The sequence below is a fragment of the Strix uralensis genome, chromosome 21, assembly GCF_047716275.1.
Source record: "Strix uralensis isolate ZFMK-TIS-50842 chromosome 21, bStrUra1, whole genome shotgun sequence".
Taxonomy (NCBI): Eukaryota; Metazoa; Chordata; class Aves; order Strigiformes; family Strigidae; genus Strix; species Strix uralensis.
The window spans coordinates 1275798-1299817 of NC_133992.1; the positions used below are offsets into that span (position 1 = coordinate 1275798).

Consider the following 24020-nt stretch of genomic DNA (forward strand, 5'->3'; position numbering starts at 1 on the left):
ATCAAACAGATCCCAAGAGCAGCAGAGGAGAGAGGGTGGTCCCAGGAGGAGCTGGGTACACGGGGCAAAGACAGGGATGGGCCAGGGAGCAGCTGAGGTTGGAGGCGAAGCCACGGCTACCAGATGTTTTGTCAGAGTCAACGTCATCAATAGAGTACAAAGGTCTGCAAAACGCGGGGTCAGAAGGAGACCAGTTCTCTGAGCCTGGGCTCCAAAGCACCACGTGTCTCGCAGACGGGCAGATCCACTGTTCTCAACACCCTCGTGGTGGGAGCTGAACACAAGCGATACCGAGGTGCCTTTGGCGCTGGGACTTCCCTGTGACATTGGCATTTAGCACACCGATCTGCGCTTCCATGGGGAATACTGAATTACTCATGCTTTCTGGGGGTCTTCTCCAGAGCTGGGTGAGACACGCCCCCCCTTCACAACCAGCATCAGCTCTGCGTACTCCTGTCCCCATGCCTTGCCCTGCCACCACCTCTATCTCAATATTTAGGGAACGGATCTGAAATACAAAGAAAAAACTTTTTTGTTTAAAAATACACACATCTGGCTCAGAGCACGGCTCCCTAAAACCCTGCCAGCACACTGAAGGCATGAAGTGCTCAGGGAAGTGAGAGGACAGTTGGAAGTAGATTAGCTTTGCTGCTGAAGCCAGCGCATCGGTCCGAGCGTGGCCTCAGTCAGGGCAGGGCAGGCGAGGCAGCAGTCTGGGGGGTACGAGGGTAACTACAGCAACCAACCAACCTCCAGGTAATTCCTGTTCTCCAGGCAGTCGTTTTAGGTACAAACACTTCCCGGGGAAAAAGAATTTTATAAATAAAACTAATCCTTCCATGCATTTTTATTTTAAAATAAAATAACTGGCATATCAAACAGTGCTTGCAGGGCAGGATGCTTTAAGACTAACACCAAGAGACGGGTGAACTGAAATAAGGATGCGGCATAAAAGGATCTTTCGAAGAAACACGACGCTATACAACACAGCAGTGTGCTTAATTACAGACCCTGCACACGGTGCCAACCCTGTGTAACCTGCCACCTACCACTCTGTGCAGAAATAAAGGTGGGGAAAAGCCCGACAACCGCTGCTACGAGTCCAGGGCTCCCCGGTGAGCCGGGCACGTCCCCGGCCGGGGCGAGGGCAGCGGTCAGAGCGCGCTCCCTCGCTGTCAGTTCACCCGGCAGGCTCGGATCATGAGCAGCTGGAGGAGGATGAAGACGGGCGACATGATGAGCCCGTACCACAGCTCCCGGGTGTGCTCCACCAGCTTCTGGCACAGCAGCATCTCGAAGACGAACTTGAGGCTGAGGATGGTGAGGATCCAGAAGAGCCGCAGCACGGCCAGGCGCTTCTCCCCGTCCTGGAAGAGCCGCACCGAGACGATGGTGGTGAAGTAGGTGCTGAGGCCGTCGGCGGCGAAGAAGGGGACGAAGACGACCCACCAGGACAGCGCCGAGGCCTCGCCGTCCACCTTCAGGACGAGGAGCACGGAGAAGGCCAGCAGGGCCAGGCCGTGCAGGAAGATCTCGAAGGTGGCAAAGCCCAACCACTGCACCAGCTCCCGCAGGGAGAACAGCATCGTCCCGGCGGCCGCGGGGACATGGGCGCTGCCTGGGGAGGGGGGGAACGGCGCCCCCAGCCCCGGCGCCTCCACCGCGCCCCGCCAGGCTCCGGCGGCGGCGCACGCTGATGACGTTTCAAGCGCGGCGGCGCGCGCTGGTGACGCAGGCGGAAGCGGCCGGTGGGGACGGCGCACGGTGGGTGCTTGCGGCGGGGCAGGAGCCGGGGCCCGGCCCCGAGCCCCCTGGCCCCCGGCTTCGGCCTCCCGGCCTGTCTTGATCCTGATCCTCCTCAGCGTTTTCTTTTGTAGTTATTCTGGATATTTTCCCCGTGGCGGGGTTTTTCAAGGCAGACGTACATTAAAACTAGAAACGGTGAACAGCCGATCCCAGGGGTGCACGGAGCCTGCGGGGATGAGGACAGTTAAAACGAGCCCAAACGTGGATCGTTGTCCCTGGATTTTATGCTCCCAAGCCTCTCCCAAGAGAGTCCCCTCTCTTTGTCCTGGCAGCGGGGACAAGGAGCCCAGTAGTGTCACTGGTGCTCCTGTGGACGGGGACACTGTGGCGAAGGGGATGTCGCTCCCTCAGCACTGCCCAAGGGTGGAAAGAGAGCCCGGGAGCCTTGAATCCTGCTGTCTCCGAACTATTCAGCCATCCCTGTGCCTGCTGTTTGCAGTGTCAACCCCACGAATGTCACCTGAACCCACAGCCACCGGCGCTCCTTCAAAGCCTGGGCGGGTGTCAGTGTGACACCCCTCATGTCCCCTCACCTCCTGGTGATTTCTCTGGTTTTGTCTCTTGCAGATGGTGGAACGGAAACTCCTTGTTCTTTTTGGCAGCCAGACTGGGACAGCTCAAGACACAGCCGAGAGAATTGGCAGAGAAGCCAAGCGACGCCACTTCCAGTGCAGAGTGGAGGCCCTGGACAGCTATGATGTGGTGAGCAGTGACACAGGGGTGCTCCAGGCACTTCTGGTCTTGCTCCATCTGCACCAACCTCATTTCTTGGGCGTGGGCATCCTCCACCCTTGCTGTGAACTGCTGTATTTCACCAGACCCTGGCTCTGTGCCCTTCCTGAGGGCAGCTTGTGCTTAACTCAGCTGAAAAGGTGTGAAAACTGAACAGTGACTCTTGGAATAGAGTCCGTGTTATATGACAGACACTCAGCCATACCCTGTAAGGCGAGGAGCACCAAGGAGCCCATGCTGCAGGCAGCATGTGGGCAGCAGATGCTGCTGCAGTGCCTGTAGAGGAGGTCGTGCCATGTGGGGCTGTGGGTTTTGTTCCCAGTGTGGTCTGTCCGTGAATGGGATGTGATGTTATTGGCCATGTCGGGACAGCCGGGACATGCGTTTGTAGGTTGCTGACCTGAATGTGCCTTCCCACGTTTGTGCCCACAGGCCAACCTCATCAATGAGCTATTGGTGGTATTTGTCTGTGCAACCACCGGCCAGGGTGACCCACCTGACAACATGAAGGTAGGACGTGCCTGTCCATGTTGCTTTTATATTCCTGATCCAGTGACTGGATTTCTCTCTTGAAGCAGCTTGAGCACTGGTTATTTTTGGAGGGGGGAGCTCTGGAGCTGCACCAGTCACATCTCATGTTACTGATGGGCCACGGGCAGGGAGCTGGTGAGGTTTCCGCAGCTTAGCAGCTGCAAAGGGCCCTGCCATCGCAACAGCCCCGGGTTTGTGGAGGGCTCCCAGAGCATCCTCCAGATCCATAAGCTGTTTGTGGAGGGCTCCCCAGAGCTGTCCTTCTGGCAGGTAACAGTGGTGGCTACTTTCAGGGGTCACCTCTGCAGAAGGCTGGGCTCCTCACTCTGTTGGGACTCAGCAAAGGGCAGGAGGGTCCCCGGGGGTGGGTGAAGCTGGGAGCAGGCAGGAAGGGAAGGCCTTCTTGGCAGCAGCATGACTCCCTGTCCGTGTCCTTTCTAGATGTTCTGGCGGTTTCTGTTCCGGAAGAACCTGCCACCCAGTTCCCTCTGCCAGCTGGACTACGCCGTGCTGGGCCTTGGCGACTCCTCCTACCCCAAGTAAGCAGCTCCGCAGCTCCTTGCCTGCCCACAGCAGCTGCTCCTCACAGCTGTGGCTGCCAGCAAGAGCAGAGTGGTTGGGGAACAAAGGGGGTGAGATGAGACAGAGCCTGACTCTAGAGCAGCAGCTCAGGTGAAACTTAATTCCCATCAGCCTTAAAAATCCTTGCCCCACCAGCCCGTGTTCCTCCTAACCCCCAGGAACTGGGCTTCTGCCCATTTCTTTCCTCGCAGCCTCCTCAAGCAGATGCAGTGTCTGGGACATCATTTCCCGGTCAGTTATTACAGACATGCAGTACTCTGTCTGAATTGCAGGAAGGCCTGTGCCACAACAATTTCAGTGGACCAAGCCAACAGGAGACATGAAACATAAGAGTTTTAGGTGGCAGCCAGCCTTGCTGGTCCCAGTTCTCTCCCAAAAGATTGTTCCCCTGTGTCCGAATGAGCTGTAGTGGGAGGGGTGGGAGTATGCCTGAGCTCCGTGAAGCAGTGAGGGGCTGGAGGGGAGGAAGTGTTTCTCTGCCAAGGGCACAAGCTGCCCTGGCAGGAAGCTGGACCTCCCCAAGTCCCTTCTGGGAGCTGGTCACAGCCTGTGTGGCCCAGCAGGTGGCAGCCAGCTGCTTCTCCAAGCTGCCCCAGGGTGGAGGCATAGGCTGGGCAGGGCATGGGGCCAGGTCGTGTGTGCTGGCTCGGGCTGGACCTGCTGCTGTGCTGCTCCAGCATAGCCCTGGCAACATGTGCTGGCTCGTGCTGGAGCTGGAGCAGCCCTGCCCTCTGCAGCCACGGTTATTCTCTGCTCAGGTTTAATTTTGTTGCGAAGAAGCTGCACAAACGGGTGCTGCAGCTTGGGGGCAACCCTCTGCTGCCAGCGGCATTGGGAGACGACCAGCATGACTTGGGGTAAGAGACCAGTGGAGGGGTGGTGGGGGTGGAGCCCTGGCGTGCACTACAGTTTTGTCCTTGGGCTGACAGCAGGGCTGTGAGTGTTTTACCCCAGCCTTGGGAACAGCAGCGTGCTGCTCCCACCACGGGCTTGCTTATGTGCCCCAGATGTGACCAGCAGCCTCCTGCTGCTCTCTGTGAACATGCTGGTCTCTGCTCATAACTCTCCTGTGCTAGGAGCTGGGTCACTTGCTTCTCCAGGGTGTCCCACGACCCCCAGCATGTGTCAACATCTCCTGGCTCTGCCCCAGTCCCGTTCAGACCAGGGGACAGCTGTGTGACACAGACGTGTGCCTGCAGGCATTACAGCAGCCTGAGCTGTGCTGCTCTTCTCGCATGGGGCAGAGGCTGCGTGTGGCTCGGGGAGTCAGTGACCATCACCAGTTGTGGCCGAGGGTTGGTGGTTCTGTTCAGACATCAGTGGTTGGGCGCCAGCGAGGGAGCGAGTGCTTAGAGTGGCTGAGACATGTTTCCAGATCTGAAACTGGAAGGGAACGACATGGAGTGACTGTGCAGCGGAAGAGGAGCAGAGGTGGTTGCCCAGGGGTGGCCCAGTGTTGCCTGGGTGCAGGGGTAGCAGCGCTGGAGCCTGAAGGGATGATGCTGTGCTGCTGCAGCCCAAATTTCCCACTTGCAGGCCAGATGCAGTGGTCGATCCATGGCTCCTGGCCTTATGGGACAAGATTCTTGCCTTGTATCCGCTCCCTCCTGGCCTTGAGATCATCAGTCCAGATGTACGGTGAGTGCAGAGGGTAGACAGGGACTGCTGGAGCTGGCTGGTGTGAATGACCATTCTCTGGGGTGGAGATATGCCCTGCTTTGACTGGGAAGCCTCCCCACACAGCTTCTGGTGTCCCAGTTATCCCTTGGACTTTGGCCATGGGTGGCCCATCTCTCTCTGGGTGGGGTGTCCCCTTGTCCCCTGGATGTGTGTGTCAGCTACCTGGGCAGGCTTCTGCCCATCTTGCTGTCCTGATGTGCCTCTGCCCTTGGCAGACCTGCCGAGCGCGTGTGCCCAACCAGCCTCCCTCTGCCTGCTCTGGAGCCTTTGGGATCTCCTTCTGGCAGCCTGCATTGCATTCCCTTACCACAGAGGCCAGGGGTGATGGGTGGTGGATACAGTGGGAGAATTCAGGCCTCTCCCTGCCTCCAGCCTCTAGTGCTACAGCAGCAGAGGAGCTGTGACATGGAGGTAACCACACTGCATTGCTCTCCTCCCCACAGCCTGCCCCCAAAATACACCCTGCACTACCTGGCTGAGGACTCCCCGCACCCTGATGGTGGCCTGCTCCAGCCGACAGCACCCAGGGCTGTTGCCTCTGAGCTGCATCCCTTTTCTGCCCAGCTGGTGTCCAACCAGCGGGTCACGGCAGAATCCCATTTCCAGGATGTCCGGCTCATCGAGTTCGATATCACGGGCTCAGGGATCACGTGAGCATTTTCCTGGCTTCCCCAAGTTTTGCTGTGTGGGATTGGGTGTCCTGTAGCTGCCTTCCTCTACCACTCCTTCAGTAATACCTGAGGCTGCAGCCCTGTGGACATGGTCCCTGCTGTGCTGTCCCCCCTCCATGACAAGGTCAGGGGTGTGTGGCAGCGTGGGTCCTGCCCGGGGACCAGCTCTCAGTGCCATGTCAGGTTAGAGAGCACAACGGTAGTGACACTGGGAACCTGCCTGAGTTGTGGCCTCTCCCCAGGGGCTGGTGCGGGTCGTGCTGGCGGTGCTGTGCCCATGGCCCTGCCCTGCGGCTACACTTGACAGGTCCCGCTGCATCCACAGGTTCAGTGCGGGGGACGTGGTGATGATCCAGCCCCAGAACTGCCCCGAAGACGTGCAGCAGTTCTGCCAGCTCCTGCGCCTGGATCCAGACAGACGCTTTGTGCTGAAGCCCACGGAGCCTGGTAGGTCCTGCCTGCTGGGACAGAGCAGCCCCTGAGCTCTGGCCTAGCCTGGAGCTCTGCTTTTCCTTTGCTGTAGAACTGGTAAATTGGGAGTGGCTGATGGGACATCTTGCAGGATGGGGGCTCTCCTTCCTTCCCAGTGCTGTGTGCTTGTGGACATCACCTGCAGTGGACCCCACATTAGAGCCGGTGTGACTTGTGGGAGGAATCCAGCAGTGTCCAGGCTGCAGCCAGGTGTCTTTGCAGCCCCCAGCACAGAGCGTGGAGGATCCTGCAGCCTCCCCAGCCCACAACCTGAGTTGGGAAGCCTGTGCTTCCTTGCCTGGGGCATGCACATCTCCCCACTCTGCCTGTGCCTCAGGGACCTACTGCAGGTGCTTCTGCAGGCACAAACCAGCACCAACAACTAGAGAAACCCCTTGGGAGGCCCCTTGGAGCCCTTGGTCTGCAGTCTGCATGGTACTAGGAGAGTTTTCTGTCCCCTGAATGTCCATTCCCCCTCCATCTTTCATGTGTCTGTCAGTGCTGGAATTTTTGCCTGTCAGGCAAGAGAAATTCAGGCTGCTCCTCACACCCTTGGGAGAGAAGCAGGAGACAAGGGCAGGCCTGACACATATGACACTGCTGGTTATTTCCACTTTATTGTGTGCAGGCAAGGTGGGACCCATATGGATAAGGTGTCCTAAAGCACTTGCATAAAGGAAGGAACAGCTCAATGCCACTGACTCTCTGTTGCAAACCTGTGGGCTTGAAAAGAAAGCTGGGGAGAGCAGGAGGGAGTGGGGCCCCCTGCGGGGAGCAGCGGTGGCAGTAGCTGAAGTTGGCTCTGTGTGGGTGCCTGCAGGCAGCAGGGCTGCCCTTGTTTGGGTGCCTGGGGAGTGCCAGAGCTGCGGGGCAGCAAGCAGGCGGTGCTGGGGCATCCAGCCCCGGTGCTGGCCCTGAGTTCTGCCTGCTGCCTTGCCTTGCAGGCACATCCCTCCCTGCCCTCTTGCCGCAGCCCTGCACCATCCGGCACCTGGTCACGCACTACTTGGACATCTCCTGCGTGCCACGGCGCTCCTTCTTCGAGCTCTTGTCCTACTTCTCTACAAACGAGCTGGAGCGGGAGAAGCTGCAGGAGTTCAGCTCTGCACAGGGCCAGGAAGAGCTCTACAGCTACTGCAACCGGCCCCGCAGGACCACGCTCGAGGTGAGGCTGGGGGAGCACGACAGACCCGCTCCGTGAGGGCTGTGCCATGGCATAAAGCACCCAGGCAGATGATCAGCCATAATTTCTTGGCTGGGGAATTCAATCTACCTCACCCACTTTCTGAAGTGTCCTTGGATTGCCACTGGTGGTTAAGACCTGCTCCAAATCTTCCTGGGCCCCTGTGCTGCAGCCTGAGGGTGAGGGGCGGGCAGTGGGACAGGGCGGTTGGTGCTCAGAGGTACTCAGTGTGGTGTCTTCGGTCAAGGGCAGCGTGGCACAGCAGTGTGGGACAGCCCCTGACCCCCCGAGAAGCAGGCAGGCTGCCTTCTGGGGTGTACCCAGTCTCACCCTGCCTGGGCTTTGCAGGCCCTCTGGGATTTCCCTCACACCACGTGTGCCGTTCCACCTGAATACCTGCTGGACCTCATCCCTCGCATCAGACCCCGTGCCTTCTCCATCGCCTCCTCGGTGCTGGTAAGAGCTCAGCCCTTTCTGGCCTCCTGTCAGGCTCTGAGCTGAGGGTCTGGCAGGGCTGGGGCTGACCGTTGGTGCTGTGCATGCTGTGGATGTTCAGGCTGTACTCCCAGGCTCCCTGAGCACCCACAGCCCACCTGAGCCCCTGCTCTGCTGCGAGCACGTGGCAGGTGGACGTGCAGGATGTGAACCCCAGGGCTGTGCCAGCCTCCCTATTAGGGCACTTGCCCTTCCGCAGCCCTGCAGGTGCTGGGGCTGGCCCAGTGCACTGCGGAGGTCTGGTGTCCTGGTCGCGGGGGTGCAGTGGGAGGTGGTGCCACGGAGGCTGGGACATCCCTGGGTGGTGCGGCCATGGGAGGGGGGAGTGCTGCTTCCTGCTGCTGCCGGGAGGTGGCAGTGGGACCTGGCCCGGGTGGCTTGGCAGACGGCAGCCCATGCACTGGTGACATTTGTCCTCCATTGGGACCTCTTGGGTTGGGCAGTCTCTGTCGCTGCTGCCAGCTGTGCAGAGCACTCCCACAGGAGCTGGAATACCCCCTTCCCTACTGGAAAGGTTTTGGGCTCCATTCTGTGGCCAAGTGGCTGTTTCAGGCTAGGAAGTGTTTCAGACGCCCTGGCAGGAGCTGGGCACAGATTTTGTCCCTGGAGGAGACACTGGGCTCTTCCTGCAGAGCTGTGCTGGGTGTCTTCTCATTTGTCATGTCTGGACGCAGGCTCGCCCTGACCGGATCCAGATCCTCATGGCAGTAGTGCGGTACAAGACGCGGCTCAGCAAACCCCGCCGTGGTCTCTGCTCTACCTGGTTGGCTTCTCTCAACCCAGAGCAAGGTAACTGCTTGGACTTTGAGAACCTTGTGTGCTTACCACAGCCCACAGAGCTGAGCCCATGGGACTGTGGTGGAGCTGTGTGTGTGCTGGCCATGCGCTGGAGCTGCTTGGACCCTGGGTGGAGCACAGGGAGCTGGAGCATGCTGGCCTGGCAGGACGGGCTGAACTCACAGTAGCTGTCCTTCCTCACTGCTCCCATCCTCTTTGGAGCATGACATGCTCCTCCAGCTTACCCTGAGCACCCTGAGCTCCTGGTTTTCTCCCAGCTGCTCGACCCTCCTGCTCCCAGTGCCAACATGCCCTGCTGCCCCACGGTGGGCTGCTCCTGGTGTGCTGGAGCTGGTTGTGCCCGGACTGCTGGACACCTCCAGCCCCGTAGCACTAGCTCTGGGAAGGATGGTCCTTCCATTGAACACATCCATCCTGTCCTGCGAAGCCCATGTGTGCTGCTCATCTGATCTAACCACAAAACCCCTCCAGCTGGGTCCTCAAGCAAATGTGCCAAGCTCACGGGGTCTCCCTGCTGCAGGATGGTAGAGAATTGCTCTGTATGACTCCAGGGCAAGACTGGATCTTCTCAGAGTACCTAGATGGGGATTTGCACCCCTCCGCTGGCTCCCAGAGGAGGCAGGTTTGTCCCTCCCTTACTCGACAGCCAGGTTGAGGTCTCTGCTCACCTCCGCTGCTCTCTTCCCTGGCACCAGCTGTGTGAGGAGAAGGCTGTCCCACAGCCCGTGTGCTGTGGGGCTCTTGCCTTCCTCTGGGGTTCACTTGGGTGCTTCCAGAGACAGTGCTGAGACAGCTGAAGTGCTTTTCGTACACAGGTAGTGTGCCTGTGGCTCCAGGGGTGCCTTGGTGCCGGGGTGGTGGTAAGCCAGGTGCTTTCCATGTCTTCGGAGCATCCTGGAAGAGCTGGATGCCTGGCTCACCCTCTGCAGGGTAGGGTGATGCTAGTTGGTCTGATTGTTCTGCAGGTGATGTCCGGGTGCCTCTTTGGGTGAAGAAAGGAGGAATGAAGTTCCCAACTGACCCTGACACCCCCGTGATCATGATTGGCCCCGGCACAGGGGTGGCACCTTTCCGAGCAGCGATACAGGAGCGGGTGGCACAAGGATGTAGAGGTGAGGGACAGTCCTGGGAGGGATGTGGGATGCCCCTTGCTGCAGGCAGGTCTGTGTTCAGTGTACGGGAAGGAGGGTCTGGGGGCTCCTGAGGGTTTGGACACGCCCAGGCTTTGTTTTGACTGTGGGATGCCTCTTGCTGCAGGCAGGTCTGTGTTCAGTGTACGGGAAGGAGGGTCTGGGGGCTCCTGAGGGTTTGGACAGGCCCAGGCTTTGCTTTGTCTGAGTGGGAGCAAGCTGGGCTCTGGGGCAGGTGAGGACCAGAGCCTGGTGTGTGCAACCTGTGTGGTTATTCACAGGTTGTGCTGCAAGGCTGCTCCTTGGGTCAGGGTAGTGGCTCTGTAGAGGCTCTTTCTTGGCTCTTTGTGAGTAGAGGTGGGTGACTGAGCTCATCTTCTGCTGCACAAGGAGTTTTGCCTCCACCCTTGTCTCATCCTCATTCCCCCATCTCATCTGTGGGTCTCAGCAGGAAGTTGAGGCTGGTGAAGGGGAACAGGCAGCCCTGGGGGGCTCTGCTTGCCCTACCTGCCCCCCACCTCCTGTTTTTCCAGCTTACAGGGGCCTCTGCTTGCCACAGGTGACTTGACTTCATGCTTACTTGGCTCCTGGCTCTTCTAGGCCAGGGCTGTCAGCCAGGTGCAGCAGAGAGGTGTGAGCCTTGGGGTTCTGCCACAGGTCCCGTGGGCACCAACAGTCCCCAGCGCTTGCAGGGCGTTCGGTCCACCCAGCACAGCCCTTGTGGTCTGCTCTCTGCAGGGAACTGCTTGTTCTTTGGCTGCCGCCAGAAATCCAAGGACTTCTACTGCCAGGCAGAGTGGGAAGAGCTGGTAACAAAGGGCTTCCTGACACTCTTCACAGCCTTCTCCAGGGACCAGGTCAGTTCCCAGAGGAGGGTGGATACAGAAGCATCTCAGGCAGCACTGATGGGACTCTGCTGGTGTTTCTGGCCCCTGTAGCTGTTGGCATGGCCTGCAAAGGGTCTGGAGGGGTGGCACAGTGGTCACCTCACTCCCCCACACCACCTCAGTGCTGGCTGGGATCCCCACGAGCGCTGCAGTGCTGCTGCCCAACTGGGATGTGTCCAGCTGAGTTGAACTAGAAAGGTTGCTGGGATGGGGCTGGTGAGCACCGGAGCAGAGAAGGTGTTAGCCACCTGTTTGGCTGGACCACGTGACTGGTAAAAGGCTCCCAAGCCTCTCAGGGGGGGTCACCAGACAATAATCTTTCTTGATTGAGTGCCACCCTCCCTACCATGTCCCTCTGAAGCTGAGGAGCTTGACCTCTGTGCCAGCTCTCCCCTACCCTCAGCCATGCAGGAGAAAGCTCCCTGAAGGTACGAGCACCCCCACAACTCGGCCCCTCACTCAGCTCCCTTATTTCCCAGGCAGCATCTTTGTTGGGCAGCTCTCAGCCCTGCTCTGGGCTGCAGGGCTTTTTGTGTTGCCAGGGAGGCTCCGTGAGCTGGGACTCTGTTTCACTGCCTTGTCCTGTCCCTTGATGGCACTGAAAGCTCAGCCTGCCTTTGAAACAGAGATCTGATAAAAAGGGTCAGTGAGAATAGGTATTTCTAGGTAGCTCAGCTGCACCAGTCCTTTTCTCCTGGCTGTGTGCATGCGTTGACATGAAGCCAGCATCTTTTATCCAGTCACTTGTAAGGCATGAGTTGAATGTCCCTGTGAAGGCTTTCCAAGGCTTTAGTGAACAGGCACAACTCTGCAGAGGTTTGTTGGATGACCAGTCTGCCTTTTTTTCTGGTGGCTCACACAGTGAAGAGGGGATCTGCTGCTCCCTAAATCTGGAGAGTGGCCCCAGAGCCTCCTCCTGCTCTCGTAGACTCTGGAGGGATGGGGCTCACGTGGAAGTGTGCCCCTGCCCTCTCTGCTTTCCCTGCTCTGTGAGGCAAAGCAGTTTGTCATGAGGGTCTTTTGCCACCAAATCCTTGCAGTGCTGCACGGGGAGGCAAGTGAGAGCACAGCTGGGTAAGATGACCCATTGTGCCTGGGAGGTGCCGTTAACTCATCAAAAAGTTTCTTTTCAAAGAGCTTGGCAGGAGCTGGGATGCTCCATAGGTGAGCAGGATTTCCCTTTTCTCTCCGTCAGGTCCTCTGTGCGGTGACCTTCTGTCACATCATGTCTGCCCCGTGGTGCAGACTGATTGATCCCAGCCTAATTTGGCTGTCGCTAATTCTCGGCAGGATGCCCTGGGGTTTAGCTGAGATGTGGTGACCTGAGTTTGTCACTGGGGTGCTCTGGTTTCTAGGTAGCTGCAGGTCCTTAAATGACCTGCTCAGAGCACCAGCCTCGTCGGCAGAGCCTCTGTCAGCACTTAGCTGATTAATGTTAATAATGCTGAAGCTGAGCTGTGTGGGTGCTTGCGACAGGCTTGCCTCCCTGCTGCATCGCTGGCGGCCAGGTCGGAGCAGCGGAGCTATGCCCGGGGGGGGACCTGACTCTCCAGTGCCATGCAGCCAGTGTCACCGCGTGGGACCTGCTGACCGGGCGGTGACCAGCTCTTGAGACAGCCGGGGCTGGTCGCTGCTCGGCGTTGTTCCCACGCACACCTCCAGGCTGCAGCGCGCAGGGAGCCCCAGACGCAGCCAGAGCCTTGTTGCCTTTGGGGCTGGACGGGAGGGAGGAGGCTGCGCCCGTGGCTCAGCTCGCCGCAGTGCAGAGTGTGGCGTGGTGGGACGTGCGGCGGAGGGCCTGGCCTCCATCACAGTGTCACCTTTGTCACGGAGGAGCCGTCTGGGCCCGCAGTGAATTCAGGCACGTTGGCAATGGTGTTCCTCTTGGGCAGAAGCCAGGGCTGTAGGCAGTTGCTTGGATGTGTGAAGTCTTGTGGATTAACCCTTTGGGGACTCTCCTCAGTTGGGCTATACTGTGCCAAAAGCCAGTTGTATCCAGTCCCTAAGCACAGCGGAGGGGCAGGGAGTGGGACCAGGGCTGTCCTGCCAAGCTTTCTGGCCTTCCAAGCTGTTTCAGTTCTCCAGCAGGTGACAGGGGTGTGGGGAAGGGTCTTGGCATGATGGGGGCCACTGAGCCTCCTCTGCCCATGCTGGGAGAGGGCAGGAGGGGAGCCCTTGCAGGGACTCCCCAGCTCGTGGCCCTGGCTGTTCACCAGAGCTGGAGCAGGCAGGGAGCAGCCACAGGATTGGGGGGAGCTAATTCCCCACTGAAGCTCCTGCTGCTGCACCCATCTCCCACCAACGAGGTGTGGGGATCCCCTTCCCTGTGCCATAGTTGATCCAACTGCTTCTCCCAGTGCCCCCTGCTCTGGGGGGCTGCGCTGCCTGAGCTCAGGCAAACAGCCCCTGAGACCAGTGCCCAAGGGCTGGGCAGGCGTGCTGGGGCTGGGGCTGCTGCCAGGGCTGGTGGGCTCAGCGCCATGTTTCCCTGCAGGAGGAGAAGGTTTATGTTCAGCACCGCATCCAGGAGAACCGAAGGCTGGTGTGGGAGCTGCTGAGCAGCAGGAACGCTCATGTCTACCTGGCTGGGTGAGTGAGAGGACTCTGTTCAGGGACTAGGGGAGCGGGGCTGCACCTCGCTGGTTCTCCACCTCCCTGGAGACATTCCCTCAGCTCAGCCCCAGGAGTGAGCACACCCTGCACCCCAGCAGGTCTTTAGGGGCTGCAGTGACTGCTGCAGAGGCACCAGCTCATTTCTCCTCTCCTGCTCTACAAGCCCTGGGCTGAGGGCCATTTCTCACCTACCCTCTGCTCCAATTAGCAGGGGCAGAGCTGGAGCCGTGGAAGAGCTGCTCCAGCTGACTCCGTGTGCCCATCCCTCCAGCTGCCAGCACCCATGACCAGCATCACCTGCCAGCGGGCTGCCAGGCCTCTGACCCACGGCAAATCCATACACAGGAGAGGCCTGGCCTCTTCCCACCCCTCTCCTCCAGCAGGGCTCAGTGAAACTGGAGAAGAGGGCTTGTGCAGTTCCTGTGGCTGCTCAGGTGGGCAGGAGGCTTTTAAAGCACATACCAGAGGGCCACCAGTGCTGGGGCTCGTGAGCAACAGCTTTTGGGACCCTTGGCGCATCCTGGCTGGCTCTTTGACCCAAAACTGCCTTTCCAAGGTAGGGACGAGCGGTGTTGCACTGCAGCCTGCTTCCTTTGACAGCACAGTTGTTCACCCAGTAGTTACCTTGGGCTGGTTGGAAATGTTGAACTGTTGGCCAAAAAGTGGGGTCTGGCCTTTGGAGGCAGAGCATCTGTGGCTCTTTTCCTGGGCAGAGCCCTTAACCTGCCTGCCCTAGTCGCTGTCTGTGTGACAGGGAGGAGGCTGCTCACCCAGTGCCCAGGGCAAGCGTTGTGAAATGCTTTGGGCTCCTTGAGCTGGCGAGAGGCTGGCGATGGTGGTGGTGTGCACTCTGTGACCTGGAAAGCACTGTGCAAACCTGTGCCTTGCTGTCGACACGACCGACAATTGCAGGAGGCTCTTCCTTGCCTGTCCCGCACGAGAGCGGGATTTTCCCTGGTGCCTTGCAGGGCGAGACTGGCCTCGCTGCATTCCTGGGAGAAGGAGATTTTTGTTTACTGCCCGTGAAGCAGAGGCCAGGCCGCCCACTGCCCCTCGCTGCTGCACCAGCGCTGCCACATGGTCTGGCGTGCCTCACTGCATCACAGGGCTCCCTGAGGCCCTTACCCCAACCTGGTGATCTCTACCCACAGATCTGGGCTTCAGGTTTGGTTTCCTCCCTCAAGCTGCACTTGGGACTTGGGGTTGTGCCTCTGTCCACAGCCCAAATGCTGAGGCTGTTGGGTGACCACTGGACATGGTGTCTTGATGGCTCTGTCGTCTCCTTCTGCCATCCTCTTTGCTGCTTTCTGGTGCTGATGGAGACACCCTGGGGGCTGCCAAAAAAGGATTAATGTCTTCTGAAGAGCAAGGCTTGCACAGCTCTCCCCATTGCAGGATTTTGCAGAGGCCGTGAGAATGGTGTTTTGGACATCAGGGTTGCTCTGAGACCCATCTTGCTGAGCTCTTTATCCCTGGCACAGGGTGGCCCTCAGCCCCGATCAGGCAAGCAGGATCCGAGAGCCTTGTCCTCCTTGTACAAGTGGCAACTTGTCCTGTTCACAGTGGGCACTTCCCCAGCCCTCCTGAACAGCCCACACGGTGTGTAAAGATGCGTGGAATCACAGTGCCCCTCCCTGGCCCGCAGACTCTGAACTGTCAGTGGGGTGCCAAACGGGAAGGTGCAGGCGGGCTAGCCTGAAAATGGCCTTTTTATTCACAGTTTCAGCCACACTAGGAGAAAGATGGGAAAAGTGAATCCTGAGCTGTGTGTCCCTGAGCAGCAGCCCTGGGCCACGTAGCACAGAGTGTCTGCCTTCCTGGGCCTGTGCTGGCTGGGGCAGGGTCTGCGGAGCCAGGGCTGTATCTTTTCTATGATTGTGCCCAGCTTATCTTGCCCAGGGGCAAAAAGGTTGAAAATGTCTCTCTCTGCAAAAAATAGATATTTGACATGTTTTCCATCACAAGCCCAGCTACATTATCTTGTACTTGCATATCAGTGCCTGACTCAGAAACAATACGACTCTTCCAAAAAAAGAAGACCTCCTTTCTGTGTATTTTGGGACATTAATCAGCTTCCAATGCAAGTCAGAATTCTGCCTTGTTCTTGGGAAACAGCAAGGACGTTGCCAGATGCTTGTGCCAATTGGAGCAGCCTGGGAAATTTTTTATTAGATGTTTTTTTGTAACAGTGAGTTTATCAAATGAAACTCTCTAGGAAAAAGCCTGAATTTCTTATTTCCCATAAGAAATAATTATGCTTGGAAGTGTTAAAACCTGTTTGGTTATTTTCTACATGGGAACTTGTGTTTTCTTCACAGTTTCTTATTTTGAGGTCTGAACTGGCTTTGGGTTACAAATGTCACCATCAAAACAATCATTTCAGGAGGCAGCGGAGGGACTGAAGCAGCTGCTCCTTCGCAGCAGTCGTCTTACCCAGCTCAGGATCAGACATGTTTTACACTGAATGTTTCCCGAGATGAAAGGACAGTTTCCTGCCTCCTGCCGATAAATTATGACTCGTGCATATTCCCCTTGTCCTTCTAATGAGGGTGATGGGAAGTGGAGCAATATGGAGTTAAGGCTACCAAGCTGTGATGCTCCTTCACCAGGGACTGGGTACTGCAGCCACCTCTTTGCCTGCAAATACCAGCGCTGGGAAGCCCTGTGTGGATAACGGCCTGCTCTCCTGGGAGTGGTACGAGCTGCCTCCCAAAGCCTGTCATTTATTCAGCGCCAGGCAGCCCGTGTTGTGGGGTGAGGCAGGTTCTCCCCAGCCTGTGCTCTGTGCCGGGGACGGTGGGTTTGGGCACAGGGACTGCTGCCCCCTCCACGGGCTGCCTTGCTGGAGCACTGGGGCTGCAGATATGCCCCTGGTTTCCCTGCTCGCCCTCCCATCACGCCGCCTACTCTCTCTTCCAGGAATGCCAAGCAGATGCCAGCGGCTGTGGCTGAAGCTCTGCAGTCCGTGTTGCAGCTGGAAGGCGGCCTGTCACCCTCCGAAGCAGAGGAGCATTTAACAGCCCTGGAACGGTCCCAGCGCTTCCAGTCTGAAACCTGGTCGTAAGCCTGGCTCCCTGCCTCCCCCTTCCCTGCAAACTGCCTGAATAAAGGAGCCAGCAAAATGATCCACCCTGGCATCATCCTTGGGCTGAGATTACCCCAGCCAGGTGAGGGGCCTGGTGAAGGGGGTGGATTTACCCAACCACCCCTTCCCTGATGGCAGCAGGGCCATGGTGGGTAGGGGGAGCCCATCTCCTGGGAGTGGGGGGTTGGTGTGAGTGAAGCCTGGCTCCCCATGCCCACACCCCGCTGCAGCAGAGGTGAGAAGTCTCTGCTGGGGTGCTGCTGGCTGGCTTCTGCACGGGACTGAGCTGCTGCCCCATGTGCTCCAGCTCTTGGGGTCCCCGTGCTGGGTGAGCAGCACCCGTGGGCATTGCCAGACCGGCGGCGTTGGCAGCGGCCATTGTTTGTGGTAGGACCTAGAGGAAGTGAGCTGTTGCATGGGAGTCTCTCCACCCTGGCATTAGTCAGCAGCAGCAGCGCTTGCTGCAGGAGGCAGCCTTGACAGACCTGTTCCCCCTGTCTCCAGAGGCTGGGGCCAGCGGGGATGGGTGCAGGAGGAAGCTTCGATCCTGCTTGATGACGAGCTCTGAGCTCCCCAAGCGCCCGTTCCCACTGAGTAATCCCATTCCCTTAGTGCCTGCTCTGCTGGATCTGTCCTCCAGCCCATCCTGGGAGCTGCTTCCAGCCAGGGTCAGGTGAGGCAGCAGCCTCCAGCCCCTGGCAGCCCCTGTGTGCCCTCCTGACCCTGCCAGTGCCCCAGTGGGGCCAGTGCCACCACCTTCCTCCCCCAGTTCAGCGAACTCGGTGCCACCGTGTAAACAGCAATTAGGGCCCAGGGCATGAATCAACCAGGGACAGTCCCTGGGAGCAGGCTGGGACAGGAAGGGACAGAGGTGCCACACCACACCTGTGACCCAGCCACCCTCCCACGCGCCCAACTGTGGGGTCCTGCACAGGCGAGCGGCACCCGAGGGCATCGCTCGAGCTGGAAAACGGGAACTTTTTGGGTCTCCCCCCTCCAGCTGCTTTGCCAGGGCTGCCTTGCTGTGAGGAGCTGTTGTACTTGTAGGCCCCAGCTGGGCTGGGTGTCCCCACACCCTGGGGACAGCTGGGGGGCCAGCGCAGAGCTGCTGTATGGCACTCATCATGCTGGTGACACCGTCCCCTTGCATGGGGCACTATCCAGGCTGCATCCTTCTTGCCAAGCCCTGCAAGCTGCTTACGGGGCACAGCGAGGTGGCCGGGGACAGAGACCCACCTGGGGGACAGGGATGAGCTGGGTGGGGGGCAGTGCAGGATCCATGCTGGTGTGCTATACTGGGGTCTGAGCTGGGCGCTGGACTGGGGCAGCGCAGGGCCTGTGCTGCTGTGCCCCATGGGCAGCGGTGTGGGGAGCGCTGGCTGCAGAGGTGGCTCCATTTTTGCTGGGTGAGGAGAAGAGGCGGCCGTGGGCCCAGCTCCTCCCCAGCTCCCGCGGGAGCTGATTGGCGCGGGCATGGCTGCCTGCCCCGGGCTGCCTGCATTTGAGCGGCTTCCAGAAGCTGACAAACCAGACTGGTTAGAGCCAGGCTCGGCCCCAGCCCTGCCTGGCCCACGGCAGGCAGCAGCTGCCTGCACGGGTGCCTGCCACGCCTGCACCCCTTGCCGACACAACGGGCAGCACCTGACAGCGCCCAGCTTGTTGCCCTCTCCTCTGGAGCGTGGTGGGTCAGTACTGCATCGACGCTGGCGAGGAGGAAGAGGAGGAGGAGGAGGAAGTGGCTGCTGGATGCTTACAGCGATGCCCCTCTTGGGGTGGCCTATCGGTGAGGGTGATGGGGATTCACCCCGCTTTGGGGGCTCCTGACCTGTCAGTCTGGGAGGGGGTCCCAAACCGTGGCGGAGGGATGACGGGACTCTGTGTGGATGCTGCTGCCTTTAAACCCTTCTGGCAGCTGTGCTGAAGGCCACCTCCTGCCCTGGAGCAGCACCCACGTCCCGCATCCTGCCCCGAGGGGACTCAGGGGGTGGTGAGTGAGGGGGGCCGCTGTGGAGCACCCACCCCCATGGAGCCAGCAGCGGGCGAGGGGGCAGAGCCCGGCCCCCAGCCGGTGCAGGCAGCTGGTGGGGAGGGCTGTGCCAGGCAGCAGGGTGAGAGTGAGACTGTGGGGTCGGGGGGCCCTGGGGAGCCCCCCCAGCTCTGTGGAGAGGCGCCTGCCGCTGCCTGGGGATGCTGGAACCCACCACCGGCCGAGGACACAACAGAGCCGCTCCTGCCTGGGCATGACGAGCCACCTGCCCATGGTGCCTCCCTGCCCGCGGGGCAGGACCCTCCCACTGCCTCTGCCACCAGCCCCATCTTGCCCTGCGGAGGGAGCCCAGCGCCGCAGCGAGGGTTGTCCAGCCTGGAAAGTGCCTCCAGCTCCATCCTGAGCCTCTCTGGTGAGGAAGAGGAGACGTCAAGCGATGAGGTGGCAGCGGCGGCAGAGCCGTGCCGCATGCCGGTGGGCAGCGAGGACGAGTGCCCCATCTGCACGGAGCCCTACGATGACCAGCGGCACAAACCGGCCCTGCTCAACTGCAACCACGGGCTGTGCCGCGCCTGCCTGCGTGCCATCATGGACACGGCCGCCGGCGCCGAGTTCGGCCGCGTACGCTGCCCCATCTGCCGCCAGAAGACGCCCATGCTGGAGTGGGAGATCTGCAAGCTACAAGAGGAGCTGCTCCTACTGCACGCCCAGCCTGGCTCCCCTGGCACGCTGGCCACCCCCCGGCCCCCCGCCCTGCCACCCCGGCGCCCCGGCCTGGCCGGTGCCCTCGAGCATCGCTTCCAGGTGCGCTTCCACACCAGCCGCATGTTCGGGTGCCTGCCCTGCGTCCGCTACCCGCCCTGCCTCATCCGTGGGCTGGAGCGGCTGGAGCGCCGCTGCCGCTGCTGCTACCTCCTGGTGCTGGCGCTGCTGCTGGCGGCCGAGATGCTCAGCCTGCTCCTCATCTTCCTCCCCATTGTCCTGATGGTGCTGCTTTTCCTCATCCTTGATAAATAGTGCTGGGTTTGTGCCTTCAGGTTGGGCCGTGCCTGGGGAGAGGAGCCCTGCTCCAGCTCTGCTCCTGGGGCTGCTGCTGGCTTGTGATGCCAACCTGGGACCCAGGTGCCTGGGATACCCCGGCGCTGCCAGTGAGCCCAGAGTGGTTGAGGCAGCCGAGGGAGGAGCTGGGCATTGCCTGAATCCCACGGGGCACTGGGTGACACATCACTGCAGCAGCGAAGGGGTGGATGGAGCAGGAGCCCATCCTGCACCAGGGGCATGTCCCTGGCATGGGGCCAGGAACCGGAGGGGCTCTGCGGGCAGAGCAGGGCTGTGCCGTGGGCTGTGCTGCCTGCACCCGGGACAGACGGACAGGGGTTCCCCAGCACGGACTGAAAATACAACTTGCATTTGTACCATGGCTGTGTCCAGCTGAGTTCAGTGCTTGTTCCAGGCTGAGCATGTCCCCTTTGGGGCCCAGTTGTGACACAAGGAGGGGACGGGGACAGCCAGTGGTCCCCAGCCACCTTGCGAGAGGGTGCCTGCCCCCACCGCGGCACCTCCCAGCCCCGGCCGAGCAGTGCCAGCCCGCGCTCAGAGTGGAGATAAGAGAGCAAACACGGCTCTGTCCCCTGCGGCTCCGTGCTGGCAGCCAGCTCCAGCTGGGCACCACGGGTGGAGGAGCCCACAGCGAGCGTGGCACCAGGGCTGTGCCCAGGTGGGACCTGCCCACGGCTGCCAGGGAGCTGGGCTGGCTGCGGTGGGCAGGAATATCTTGGTGGTGAGCAGGGGGTGGGCTCTGCAAGAAGCACTTGGCAGCCGGCCTCGTGCGGGAGCTGTGTCCCAGCCAGGCCATGCCCAGGCCATGGTGCAGCTCCTCTGCACCCCTGCTCCCCACACACTGCAGAGCACGGGGCTGGCAGCCTGTACCCCGAGGGGAAGGGGATGGCTCCAGGCTTTCGGCCACCTTTGGGTTGGTGCTGGGTGGCAGGGAGGTGTCAGACCCCCGTGATCCTTCCAAGATCCCACTGCGGGGGTCAGTGTCCTGCGGTGCTGGTACCCATCTTCACAGCCTGGGATGTGCTGCTCCTTATTTATCACTGCCAGCCTCCTCTCAGTGCTCTGCCAAAGTTCCACACAGACCCTGTGCCAACTGGGGGTGCTGTCACCCCCACCCTGCCTGTCCCTGCTGAGGGGCTGGCTGACACTGCCATGCCCTGTCCCTCCAGCCATGCCGGGGTTGTGCAACCGGCTGCATGTCCTGACTTTGTCCTTCTCCCCCGGAAATGTGCCGCGGGCACCTCCCCAGGGCTGTGGCTGTGGGGGACCACAGGGTACCACCACCCACCGCCCCCACCCCCCATCCCCTTCCTCCTGCAAAGGGACCCAGGTTGGTGGGGAGCAAGGAAATGCTCCCCTGCCTGCGCAGCCCCGGGGGAAACCTGTGCTCTTGTGCCCACGGGGGCAGAGATTTGGGCCGTGGGCTTTGCTGGGGCACTCAGACTACTTCAGCATCAGCGCAGCTGTGTGTTGCTCCAGCAAAGTGCCAAGGCACAGGAGGCAGCAGGAGGAGCAGGACACCCCAAAACAGGTCAGGCTGGGAGGCAGAGGCATGCAGGTCCCCCCCGGCCTCATTGCATGGAGGAATATTTATTTATACCAAGTGGAGCAGCTCCATTAGGAGAAGCGCCAGCTCGGCCCTGACCAAGGGCATTTTTGGCTAGATGGGGCCAGCGGGAAGGGGGGCACTGAGACACCCGGGGGGACTGTGCCACCGTGCAGGAGGCCTGGCACGTGTCCCTGCTCTACATTACATGGGGGGTGTAACAGGCTTTTGGGCAAACCAGGCCAGAGCTGTCCCCACGGGGCCACAGTGGAGCGCGATGCACCCTCCAGCACGTCTGCGCTCCCCTCACTGGGCTGCTGGCACCTGTGGGTGCTGAAAGCCGGAGAAGGGCACCTAAATCCCCCCGGCATGGGGGGGCTGCGGTGGGGGTCCGACCCCGTGGGCGATGCAGAGCCCGGCGGAGCTGCCGGCGGTGTGCACGCAGGGCTGGCCCGCAGGAGCCCGGCTGCAGTGCCCGCTCCCAAGGACTCGGTTATATTTAGCGCGCCGAGATACGGCGAGCGGCGAGGCGGGTGTGCGGCAGCACAGCGAGCTGGGGCCGGGTGCTGGGAGCCATGGGAGGCTGCGGCGGGGCTCCGGCTGCGGGGCACCATCACCTGGCACAGCCCCACCAAAGCCCCGCACACAGCCCCACACATGCATCCTCTGATCCCTCGCAGTCCCCTTGCTCCCCACTAAGCACCACATTCACCCCAGCAGCCATATGCACCCTGTGTCCCCGTGTACACCCCACTGCAGCCCTCAGCACCCTCCCACAGCCCCCCACAATCCCTCCATGCACCCCAGTCTCACCACACACACCCCTGTGCAGCCCTCATCCACTTTCTCACCAGCCCCCCAGCTCTCCTTTGCCCCCCATTGTGGCCCCGAGTCCTCTTCCCTCCACCATGGACTCCAGCACCAAATCCATCCCATCTCCTCCCACACCCCTGTCCCCTCCCACAAGCCCCGGTCACCTCATCGTTCCCAAATGCTTCATCACATCTCCCAGCTGCTGGCACCCTGCAGGGACCTGCCCACTCGGGGCTCTGCAGGGCCGTATCTCTTCTCCCACTGAAGCCCAGCATGTCCCCCACCTGGGTCCCCAGCCATGCCCGGGTGGCCGTGAGGACATGGGCAGCACAGCCAGCCTCAGGCATGCACCGAGTGTGCCTGGTCTCACCCACCCAGGCAGGCGAGGCTTGGGGGTCGGGGGTCAAGGGGTTGGGGAGTCAGGGGCCTCATCCAGCTCTGGTCAGAGGCATCCCCACCCCTTTTGCATCACAACCAGCTGCAGCATCTCCCCTTCCCCTCTCAGCCCCCTCGCTGGGGACATGCCAGCACTGACCCCATCCTGCATCCGTGAGAGCAAGGCGGGAGGAACAGTGGCCAGGGGAATGGCCTGAAAGTGGTGAGGCACTGGGAGCAACTCTTGTGCCAGAATCCGGCCCTGAACATGGAGCTGGGGAGTGAGCAGGAGCTGGTGCCCATGCCTGTGGGCAGCCCTCACCTGGATTTAACCCCAGGAAAGCTCCTGATCAATGGGGCCAGCACTGCCCCAGGGACCTGTCACAGCCTCTCCGGCTCTGTGCCACAACCCATTATCTTCTCATCGCAGGGTTGCACCTTGTTGTGAAAGCTGGGCACCGGCAGAAGCCGTTGCAAGCAGCTTCCTCTTCATTGAAACAGCCGTTTCGGGTGTGTGACCGCCCTGGATTGAGGTTTCAAGGCTGTGTGTCCCCAAGGAGGGCACAGCCCCAGTGCTCAGCCTCCTCTTTCCCAGCCTGGCGTGGTGCTACCGCATAACCCAGCTCAGCCTTTCGGCCCCTCCGCTGGGGCCAGATCCTCCCCCCTCTCTGCACCAACAGGGAACTGGTCCTGTTGTGCAACCTCCCGGCAGGGTGGCAGGGCAGGATGGAGACCGCTGGGACCACACGCATGGGAACTGGCCTGGTGCTGCCTGGGGCTCCCCACCCATCACCAGCCGGAGTACAGAGCTGCCTCCGGCCTGGCGCAACCCCTGGCATCGACTGACCAGGCTGCAGGAGTCAGTTCTGGGGCTGGGAAACATCATCCCCCGAACCCGTGCCAAAGGCTGACCCCAAACCAGCAGAGAGCTGGTTCCTGGCCCTTCCCGCATCTAAACTGAGGGCACTGGGGAAGGGTCATCCCCAGGAGCCATCTAACCCCTCAGTTCCCCTCTCCCATCACCGTCCAACTTGGACACTGGGAGAGCCCAGAGCTTCATCCCAGACTAGGACAGACATTACACCACCAAGGAGATTTTACAAACAGCCCGTCTGGGAACATCTGTGAGCATCTTTGGCCAAACCTGCTCCTGCAGCAATGTCCTGGCCATGTTTAAGCAGCTGATGGGACTTGGAGCGCTTTGAAAACCCAGCTTGGAAGCATGAAGCTCAGTGTGGGCACAGCAACCGTGAGAGCGTTTCAGGACTTGGAAAGCCGAAGTGACTTTGAAAGACTTCTAATTCACCTGCAGCTGCAACGTGAGGGTTGGCACCGCCCCGCTGTCCCTGTCCCCTGCAGCTCATCCAGGCCCCTCTTCCAGCGAGTGCTCATTCGAGGTTAATGGGGCTGGAGAAATGGGCTGTCACCCAGCACTTAGTCCTGAAAGGCCCCATTTCTTCCTTAATTGCAACTCAAAATCAAATTAGCGGTTTTAAATTTACTCTGTGCCCAAGAGGTACCATGAGCAGGGGGAGGACATGCTGTGCCCTTCATCCTTATGTAACAAAAAGGGTAA

At 60.3% G+C, this 24020-nt stretch overlaps 3 protein-coding genes across 10 annotated transcripts; 2 read left to right on the top strand and 1 right to left on the bottom strand.

Moving 5' to 3' along the window:
- Positions 1-832: 832 nt before the first annotated feature.
- On the bottom strand, positions 833-1692 carry TMEM203 (transmembrane protein 203). Its single transcript, XM_074891096.1, has one exon. It carries the CDS (start codon positions 1584-1586, stop codon positions 1176-1178), a length of 411 nt encoding a protein of 136 aa, XP_074747197.1. The 5' UTR covers positions 1587-1692; the 3' UTR covers positions 833-1175.
- Positions 1693-1770: 78 nt separating this feature from the next.
- NDOR1 (NADPH dependent diflavin oxidoreductase 1) lies at positions 1771-16704 on the top strand. 8 transcript variants are annotated; one of them, XR_012631822.1, is made up of 15 exons: positions 1771-2508; positions 2971-3048; positions 3511-3608; positions 4410-4508; positions 5188-5289; positions 5775-5981; positions 6328-6449; positions 7418-7638; positions 8005-8112; positions 8826-8940; positions 9915-10061; positions 13461-13555; positions 13788-14135; positions 15963-16274; positions 16499-16704. XR_012631822.1 is itself a non-coding variant. In XM_074891116.1 (14 exons), the coding sequence occupies exons 1-14, from the start codon at positions 2374-2376 to the stop codon at positions 16641-16643; spliced, it is 1791 nt and encodes a 596-aa protein (XP_074747217.1). In that variant the 5' UTR covers positions 1771-2373; the 3' UTR covers positions 16644-16704. The 8 variants fall into 8 exon arrangements, 6 of the variants coding, with proteins under 6 accessions (XP_074747217.1, XP_074747216.1, XP_074747218.1 ...); XR_012631823.1 differs by lacking the exon at positions 13788-14135 and having other exon boundaries at positions 15898-16274; XM_074891116.1 differs by lacking the exons at positions 13788-14135; positions 15963-16274 and adding an exon at positions 10818-10936.
- A 1521-nt stretch (positions 16705-18225) lies between these two features.
- Positions 18226-20071, top strand: LOC141952960 (ring finger protein-like). Its single transcript, XM_074891121.1, has one exon. The coding sequence runs from the start codon at positions 18688-18690 to the stop codon at positions 19666-19668; it is 981 nt and encodes a 326-aa protein (XP_074747222.1). The 5' UTR covers positions 18226-18687; the 3' UTR covers positions 19669-20071.
- Positions 20072-24020: the final 3949 nt, after the last annotated feature.

What these genes read in the sequence shown, in the direction of transcription:
- TMEM203 (XM_074891096.1), bottom strand. Translation starts at nt 1,586, where the DNA reads ATGCTGTTCTCCCTGCGGGAGCTGGTGCAGTGGTTGGGCTTTGCCACC.
- NDOR1 (XM_074891115.1), top strand. Translation starts at nt 2,374, where the DNA reads ATGGTGGAACGGAAACTCCTTGTTCTTTTTGGCAGCCAGACTGGGACA. An exon ending in GCTGAAGCCCACGGAGCCTG is followed by an intron (nt 6,450 to 7,417) that starts GTAGGTCCTGCC and finishes CTTGCCTTGCAG; the next exon opens with GCACATCCCTCCCTGCCCTC. An exon ending in GCTCATGTCTACCTGGCTGG is followed by an intron (nt 13,556 to 13,787) that starts GTGAGTGAGAGG and finishes TGCTCCAATTAG; the next exon opens with CAGGGGCAGAGCTGGAGCCG.
- LOC141952960 (XM_074891121.1), top strand. Translation starts at nt 18,688, where the DNA reads ATGGAGCCAGCAGCGGGCGAGGGGGCAGAGCCCGGCCCCCAGCCGGTG.